The sequence below is a fragment of the Mizuhopecten yessoensis genome, unplaced genomic scaffold, assembly GCF_002113885.1.
Source record: "Mizuhopecten yessoensis strain PY_sf001 unplaced genomic scaffold, ASM211388v2 scaffold11163, whole genome shotgun sequence".
Taxonomy (NCBI): domain Eukaryota; kingdom Metazoa; phylum Mollusca; class Bivalvia; order Pectinida; family Pectinidae; genus Mizuhopecten; species Mizuhopecten yessoensis.
The window spans coordinates 54,610-64,128 of NW_018408911.1; the positions used below are offsets into that span (position 1 = coordinate 54,610).

Here is a 9,519-nt window from a genome sequence, read left to right on the forward strand (position 1 = left end):
TTTTGTTGACCTTTGTCCATGGAAGGTCCCTGCAAAATTTCATTGAAATTGGTTCAGGGGTTTTGGAGAAGAAGTCGAAAATGTAAATTGTTTACGGACGCACGACGGACGACGGACGACGACGGACAAAAGGCGATCGCAATAGGTCACTTGAGACTTTGTCTCAGGTGACCTAAAAATTTAATCAGACAATCTACTTACTTTCCCTCAAATACTGTGTGGCTGATTGTAGTGATGTAGCCAGCCCCGCCCACATCCAAATAAGGTGAGGTAAGGGTCACCTGGTCGGGGTACTGCATGGCCCGCTGGTACCTGTTATTTAATGAAGAATGTGTTAAGTTCAAGTAAACATAAGTACAATATGTACTATACTAACTATTGGGAACAAACATTTCAGCCCTCAGCATCACTGATGAGACCTGCTTGTCTGGTGTACTAACATAAGTATATATTTATTTCTAAAACAGAATAACCTCCAAAATCTTAACTTCAATGTAGTCTGGTCAATGCCCTTAATTAAAAGACCTGGCTTTGATAAGTATGTAAAATAAAGCCTCAGAGTTATAAATATTTCTATTGTAGATTTTGTGAGGAAATGAAACTGTCAGGATGAACATGACGGTGTATAAACACTCTATCACATAGACATTTAAATCAAGAGGACATAAATTCTTGTATGTAATACATACCAGGACCGTTTGGTGGGATCAAAGGTTTTCTCCATCAGGGTACCCGGCAGCATACGGAACACCCCACTCGGTGTGGCAATGTACCTACATTTAGGTAAAAGGAGCTCATATTGAAACTTCTAAAATGGTGGCACAATCACAGATCTATCATGTTCTGTTAAACCCCATACACCTAGATGTACTCTGCACACCTGGCACACAACAGGTCTAGGACAGGAATCTGTTGGTATTTCTAGGAAAATCGTTGATGTGTTGTTCAAAATTCAGGTGTTTTGTGACCAAAAAACCCATGGTGATGCTCATTCAATTCAATTAGAAATGCACTCCATATTTTGTTTAAACTTCTTGACAAAGAAGATTTGTCCAATTTTCATAGAAATTTCAATCACATAGGGAAAACTCACTAAACATATTAATAATAAGTGGCTGAATATTAAGCAATTTAGACGGCAACTTGATTTCCCCCCAAATTTACGCAAAAAATCACTTGCCTCCGAATGATGTAGTCGTTGAGGTTACTGGACAGAGATCTCCTCAGCCACTCGGCATTAATTCTTCCTGTGGCAGTCACGTCATCTCTCACGTCATCCTAATCAAAGATAAGGCCAAGAAATCAGGTAAGTTATACATTATCAAAACTAGGCTTGTCAGGAAAGTGCTGATACCATTACATGTCTTTCTCAGAAAGTCACATATGCATGGAGCAGAACCAAATTTTAACCAGACAATTTTGACATCACTAAGAGAGCATATATGACACTTACATTGAGGCCAGGATTAGTTAGGAGCTCGAGACTGTCGGACAGATACAGTAGGTAACTCTGGACCATCCTTTTTGTCTCCTCCTTGCTGAGATACGCATACGGCTCAGAGAAACTAGTGGCAGACAGGAACACACTGCTCACATCTTCAAAACAAAACCAAGGTATTAAAATCTCCATGCTCCTGTCATGTTCATTACAGTTGACAATTTAGATTTGATCACAGGGATGAACAGAATGATGGAGAGGACATGTCGGGCTTACCTGGTGTAGCTAGCTGTTTGAGATGAAGACACATCCTGTTCTTGGGTACAAGGTCCAGTCTGTGGTACACAAGCTCAGGTTCCTTGGACACTGTAATAAGAGTTACACAACATTACACACAGGTAGAAAACAAAATACATCAGCAGGCTGAGGCTACAATTCTATTGACAGGTAGACCAAAGGACATCAATGTTACACATCAACTTGGCACATTTATTAGTTTTTTTATATATTTTCTTAGGAAAGAAATTGTTTTTTGTACAGTAAAGTTGGCATGTAAAATGTCAATTCACTTTTGAAGTTTGTTGGTGCAAATAACCCCAGGTATCAATGACAAACTTTTTCTACTGTTTGAACACAAACCTGGTATGTTTACAAGTTTCTTGTTGTTTTTCCTCTCAGACACAGTTTTCAAAGCCAAAATGAAAGGTGTATCTTCAACCTAAAATAGGAAACACAATTAAGTGACAATTATTCTTTGAAAAGTGTACAAACGATCCTTTTTCCATGATTAATAACAGCAGTCTCACTCAATTATGAGAGATACTCAATTCTTTTTATTGGAAAATTAATAATATTAATTACTCACACTATATTAATACCACTAGCAGTAAAATCTTACTATTATCAATAGTTGTTCTGATATCAATAGCAGTTAAGTAGATTTTGACTCAAGAATCCAAGATATATATTTGAAAATATACTGGTAAAATTCTAAATGAGATTGTATAACTTCGAGGTGACAAAAGAACTGACCCTTCTCCAGATATATCTGGCGTAAAATTCAGGAACTGCAACCACAGGATCAGATGAGTTGGTTGACGGAACCTTCTTCTGAACCATCAATACTTCCTCCCCCCGCTCTTTACTGTAACATAGCAACATAATGTGTCAGAAATATGTCAGATGTGATCTGTATCCTACATTAACACAAATATCACTCGCCTACTAGTACCACCTTAATGTACATCATTTATATACAGTGACAGGAAAGTCCATGATGTGGACTGAATCTGTACCATACACTGTGTCAGAAATGTCTAAGATCCTATCAGTACATCACAGTAAAACCTCAATGTGATGCCACTCATTTATTCACCACCTCCATTACCATCAAATCATCACTTTTCCCTTCCGATTGTTTTTCATAATGTCTTTGTTTCCCTGAATATATTGCCATACCCTTTTAAAATACCAAAATTTGTTGGCTAAACAATGGCAGCATAGCAAAATAACACTCTATATCATTTGTAGTAAAAAGTTAAAAGCTACAACTTCATTAGATCCTACACACTAGATTTTGATATTAAACTGATAAAAACTTCAGTCAGGTTTTTTTTCTCCACATGCAAATTTTAATCAAACAGAATAACAAATTTTCTCATTTACATAGCTATCTCAGAGCTCTTCCGGTCCCACTGGCGCCACGTGGCAACAACAAAATTAATTATCTTGTCCCAAGAGCACCATATGGTGTTAATGAATCTATGTATACTGATAACTCCCGTGGTTCATGTTAAAAAGAATATCAGGTATTGAAACAATTTGTATTAAAACAAACAGGATAGAGTGTTAACACTTACTTTAACATGTCGCTTCGAATCTTGACAAATCCGTCCATATTTTCAAAGTGCCAGATGTCTGTGTGCATGGGCTGTAGATGTGTCTTGATGGGGCGACTGAAGGACGGGTGCATCAAGGTGTAACCTGTGTCAGTCAAACAAACAGTGTTAGGTTATTTGTTATCAAATACAAACCAATTTCTAAATCTGAAAATTTATCATTCTTTGATGATAACTAAAATCTCCAATATCAATATTCAGAGTCAAGGATATGTGTTCGAGTTTTGAATACAAATTGACCAAATGTCATCAGCGTGGGTTTCAGAGACTGACCTTCTGTGTTGATGAGGAACAGGTAGGCCTGGTCACCGTCCAAGTACGTCATGTCTTGTACAATGTCCTCCATGTGGAGGTCCACACCCGTCACTCCAATCACCTGGTCTTCATCTGTCACTCCATTCACCTTGTCGTCATCCGTCACTCCATTCACCTGGACGTGATGGAAACACGTCTGGCTGATTGTTAGTGTCAATGCTGTACAGAAATTAAAGGAAAAACAAATCAAATTCTCCTCAATCAAACAATCAAACTCATGAATTTCTAAATGGTCAATTTTCTCAAGCTGTGAAAATCTCATCTGGAAATTCTGCAGACAAAATGAACTTTGAACCTGAAGAAAACATACTTGATGCTGTTGTTTCCACCAGAGGAGCTTGGAGCTCTAGTGACTAGTATGGATATGCTTTATTGATGTTAATGAGACTATTCTTGATCTGGACACTTACCTGAATCTGCCTTGTCTATGTACGGTAAGGAGTATCGCACTTGACGGTTGGTGGTACGATTAAAGGGAAGGTAGAAACGCCCCACAGAACTGCTCAGGTCCTTGGTGGAATTGATGGCCATCATAACACCAGGCTGTGATAACAAAACAACCCAGTTACTATCAACATTCACCTCTTGACAAAACCTTCACTACTGTGGTGAATTTGGTCCGATTGGAAACTGGCTATTTTCATCAATAAACTTTCTTTGTTTTTCCATTATTATTTTACTTATTAATAATGCCGACAAATATAAGATAGAGGTGAACCTTACAATTTAATTTGGCAATTACTTTTAATAGTACAGATTTAATTCAAGTAAAATTTATTCAAACTTTATCTACAATTAAAGTACTTGAGTTACATTTTTCAGATATACAGAGACATCTGTCTAATCTTCCAAAACCCTGTCTAATCCAACATATTGTTGTAAAACTATTTGTTATGAAAACTTTCAAACAAGACCTGTGTGGTCCGACATCCTGTCTACTATGACCAAGATGTTGCATGCCACAGGTTGGATAAGAAAAGGTTCACTGAACAGGTAAGTAATAGGTGGCCAAAAAATATTCTAATACACCTCTACTGTATACTATAAATAACCCTGGTGTAAAATCTTACCACAACTTGGTTAGGACTTCTAATTCGGACATTATATTTCTTGAAGTTCTGGTCTGCTATGTCCTGAAGAAAACTCTTCTCATACATAATGGGCTTTCCATCTGCAAATTATTGACACACATATAAATACAAATTCTGGGCATTTACATATTTTTTTTTATGTTAACCCTGAACATTTTTCAATGGTCCATTATGGAACGTGTCTTTGTTAATCAACAATTACACTGGTTGCATGCTAAATTGTTGTCAAAGGTGACCACATGATCATAGAGTTACATATGTGAAAATTCAACTATCAACTTTGCAGTAGATAATCAATGCCTTAACAAAATTTCTTGACTTGAGATAATGTTTTTTCATCATCCTGGCTGTCCAAGTTTGTAACACATTGTAGTTCAGTTTCACTGTCCCCTAACTAAAAACATTAAGGATTAACAGATTTCAATATATATTAAGTTTAATACAAGGAAAATATAAGTACCTCCCTACCCCCCAAAAATAAAGAAGTAAATTGCACGTAATGAATTGTACTTACCATCAATGACTGCATAAGTGTTGATGATGACGCGATGTCCCAGACCACCGTTACGTCGGGAGATAATGTCCATCACATCCTTGGCCTCTGTCAGTGAGGACAGTAGGCCGCGACTGATGTAGATTATCATGGCTTGTTCTGTAACAGTAACAGACAATGTGTTAATGGAGGTGTTAATCTTAGTCACACACATGTTTTATGGGACCCAGGCATTTTGTAAATATGCCCAAGATTGTATTTACTTGATCCTCATGCAAAATGTTGAGATTCTATTTTTTTTTTACAAAATCTAAGAAAGAATGATATTTTGTAATATCTGCAAACACAGCTTAACTTTAATGGCTAGTGTTGAACTCTTCAAAGCTTGATGGCACTTACGGGACATGTTGTTAACATTCATAATATAATTCTCAACAGATTCAACTGCAGGACTTCACGCATTTTTCTGAAATGAAATCCTCAGTCTAACTTTATCATAGAAAACATATAGAAGATGACTATTCCTCTGGGACCTCATATTTTGTTCCACCTCTAGTCCTGTTCTTACCTATTTTTGCCCCTTTCGTCTTTTTGACCATGTTCTCTATGATGTTGAAAGCAACTTGGAACCCCAGAGAATGGTTGGTGGATGCTGCAACAAGAATAAGAACATTGTATTACAAAATCTCCATTGTTGAAACTAAAATATATTGAGCTGATGCTCTTAACATGTACTTTTACTTTGATCAGTAAGTTCTGTACAAGGAAGGACTTGACATACAGTATAGACAGATATACATTGTTGTTGATATGTGTACTGTAAAAGACAAAAGGAATTGGTTCAACCTCCATCGTAGTTTGAAGTAAATACATTAGTTCTCACTTGTGTAATATCATCGTAGTTTTATAGAATTTTAATGAATTAGCAGTGTTGTCCTCACTCCTTGGATTTTTATTCTCAGGTAAAGAGTATGTTTGCAGTGATAAACAGTGTACGCCTTACCATCCTCTTTTTCCAGGTTGTCTATAAACTTGCTGAAGTAGAGCGTGGCCTCAAACGTGACGGGTACCATGGAGGAGTGGATACAGGTATCGTCCGACGGCGCCCTGGAGAACGTGGGGCGTGACGCCAGGCCTACTACCCCAACCTGTGAACAATGGAGCAGACAGAACATTTCACAAATTGTTATACACTGGGAATATCGATACTATTGATAATTTACATATGATTGATACTGGCAGATAAAATACAACTGAGAGAACTCGATTGTGTGTGAACTATTTTTCTAATGATTTATGTTCTAATTTTTCAGATGGGAAGAATACTCTGCATTACACTAAGGTTGTGAACAACAGCGCTATCTTACCCGGTCCTTCTCTGATAGCGAGTGTAGCAGGTGTTTGGCGATGCCCTTGGCGGTCCTCAGCTGGTTGGCACTCAGGGAATTTCCATGGTCCATCACTATGACAATGTGTTTGGGCTGTGGCTGTACTGTTGACACAAACACCGTCCTGCAACAAAAACACAACACTGACAAACTCTTCATCACAGAAAGGAACCATCTGAACATTAACAAACATATGGGAGATTAAGAAACAGGTACTAAATCACATTACCTTTCCTTTACAGATTTAACTCGCCCTTCAATACTGGAACAAAATCTAAAGATGATGAACATTATCTTTACATTGTGACAGAAGTGTTATTCATTTTGATGATCTACTAAAATATGGTCATTGTCATGATTTTTGTCTTGTATGGATGTTTTGGAATGATACAATATATTTCATATACAACAAACAAGGTAGTTTGAGGTAATTTATCATTTTATGATGTCATAATGTCATACCTAAGTTTATACGCAAAATATAGGACATTAATGCATTCACTCAATTATACATTAACCATGCAACAAATGTAATGTAGTTTTGAAACTGTTACCAATGAGTAGGTGAATTTTAACATGTGAATACTCAATTCAAAAGACCAGAGAATGAAAATTTGGTGGGGAAAAGAAAATATTGACTACAGGGTATATGTTAAATCAATTGCAAGCAGTATATGTTACTTATGATGTTTTAGTTTGATGTCAAACTGAAACAGCTTTCACCTTAAAACCCACATTGACTGGTTTGTGTAACAACTTTTAATGCAGAAAATTAGATCGTGAAAAGTTGGCACCATTTTGAGAAACCAAATGGGAACAACAAAGTTAAGTTTTTCTCAGAGCAAGTCAACCATGGCAAAAATCCAAAATACCATAACCCCTTCGTGAACTCTGAATTAATTTTTGCTACAAGGAACCTCCAAACTCAGCTGTTTTTTTTGAGTAAAAGTAGCCAGCTAGCACACAGTTGCCTGTGTAAATGGCCCTAACCATAAAGCCAGGGTTTTATCTCCCACAGATTTCCTATCATTTGATATAACTGCAGTAATAAAGATAAGATGTAATTTCATCATGTCTTGCAGAGAAGCCCAAGGAGGAACCAAGACTGTGAACAAATCACAGGGAAATGTTTGTGATAAGGGGGAAACAAACTGGGGTTTGATAAGTACTAAGTAGGGCTATCGGTAGCACCCCGATGCTGCCTGGCCCTGGGGCAATTCCTGGGCGAGCCAGACCCCTGGGGTCAGTAAATTACATCTCAAATATTGCAGCCCGCTGATCTTCAGTATAAAACCTTTCTTACACAAACACAGCTAGGGTTCAACTCAGGAGTGTTTTCATGAACAGTGTGTTTAATAGAGAACAAGAACATTTAGAGCAACATAATGTTGGTTAAGGTAACCATGTGACATTCCTGTGACACCATAAGGATAATTACAGTAACCATGTGACATCCCAATGACATAAGGATAGTTACAGTAACCATGTGACATTCCTGTGACACCATAAGGACAGTTACAGTAACCATGTGACATTCCTGTGACATCATAAGGATAGTTACAGTAACCATGTGACATTTCAATGACATCATAAGGATAGTTATAGTAACCATGTGACATTCCTGTGACACCATAAGGACAGTTACAGTAACCATGTGACATCCCAATGACATCATAAGGATAGTTACAGTAACCATGTGACATTCCAATGACATCATAAGGATAGTTACCAAGCTTAAGTAACGTTATGTTTTGTGGTAATAATAGAATCCATCACTGATGTGAGGTATGGATAAGGTAATTCAAACCCGAGGGATAAAACATTAAGAAGGAGACCTTCTGCTCAATATTTTATCCTGAGGGTTTGAATTACCTTATCCATATCTCACATCAGGGATGGATTTTATTTCTTGCTTATTACCTAAAACCTGTAAAACAGCTGCTCTTCTAGTAAAGTTGTAAACTGTACACACATTTCTCATTTGCATATGAAGCCCAGTATGGTAATTGTTAATGACTGACCCCAAAACGTCATAAAATGACGTCACGAAGACCCCAAAAGGTCACTACAATTCCCCGCTACAGGCTAGTCTGTAGCGTGTGTAAGCGATCCAGACCCCTGGGTCGGATATCTTTGTCTAGATTGCAAGAATATGTAATATTGCTGTTGATATTCAAATGCCATTCTTTCAGAAAATTGTCTGTAATTGTGTGACATACAATTTCAAGTTCTTAAAATTAATTTCCTAGAAGTTTACAATTATCTTCAGTAAGTCAGTAACACCATTATAATTTCATAAGTCACCTTTTATAATGAATTGTGGCCTAAAATACATTACACTAATGTGTGACACTACAAAAGAAGCTATAGGCTTTAGTCCAATGATGCTCTCTCTCTTCCTGCATCCAGTGAGGCAACGGCACAAAAGATAAGTTTTCACCTACGAAAAAATGTTGTGTCTAGATCAGCACCGAAATGAAAGGGATCTTTTTTATCAATTTTTATTAGAAAAACATTTTGGGGCCAAACAACTTATCAGTAGATTGGCAGTCGGGGCACTTCTCCAATAATTACACCTCATGTAGCTACATTCCATCTTTGAAAATTCCCCACTTCTAGATGAAAACATCTTGATAATATCTGTATCCGAATAAATGATAAGTTACCAAAGCTTGATGGCTTTGCCTGTAGTGGTATAATATATTATATATATATATGGTCCAATGTGTCTTTAGTGGTATAGCGGTATAGGGTTCATGTGTCTATAGTGGTACAGGGTCCATGTGTCTTGATTGGTATGAGGTCCAAGTGTCGATAGTGATACAGGGTCCATGTGTCTATAGTGGTACAGGGTCCATGTGTCTATAGTGGTACAGGGTCCATGTGTCTATAGTGG

General features: G+C 37.3%; 1 protein-coding gene across 1 annotated transcript in view; it reads right to left on the reverse strand.

The window, feature by feature from the left end:
* Nucleotides 1-9,519, reverse strand: part of LOC110467152 (VWFA and cache domain-containing protein 1-like) — a 58,810-nt gene that overhangs the window by 14,640 nt on the left and 34,651 nt on the right. Inside the window, exons 6-20 of the mRNA XM_021524100.1 lie at nt 6,603-6,747; nt 6,239-6,383; nt 5,804-5,887; nt 5,257-5,394; nt 4,722-4,822; nt 4,062-4,194; nt 3,610-3,810; nt 3,298-3,421; nt 2,471-2,582; nt 2,078-2,156; nt 1,715-1,804; nt 1,454-1,596; nt 1,181-1,278; nt 690-773; nt 202-312 (exon numbers count right to left, since the gene is read on the reverse strand). Coding sequence (XP_021379775.1) covers nt 202-312; nt 690-773; nt 1,181-1,278; nt 1,454-1,596; nt 1,715-1,804; nt 2,078-2,156; nt 2,471-2,582; nt 3,298-3,421; nt 3,610-3,810; nt 4,062-4,194; nt 4,722-4,822; nt 5,257-5,394; nt 5,804-5,887; nt 6,239-6,383; nt 6,603-6,747 — 1,788 coding nt within the window. The remainder of the gene's footprint in view (nt 1-201; nt 313-689; nt 774-1,180; nt 1,279-1,453; nt 1,597-1,714; nt 1,805-2,077; nt 2,157-2,470; nt 2,583-3,297; nt 3,422-3,609; nt 3,811-4,061; nt 4,195-4,721; nt 4,823-5,256; nt 5,395-5,803; nt 5,888-6,238; nt 6,384-6,602; nt 6,748-9,519) is intronic.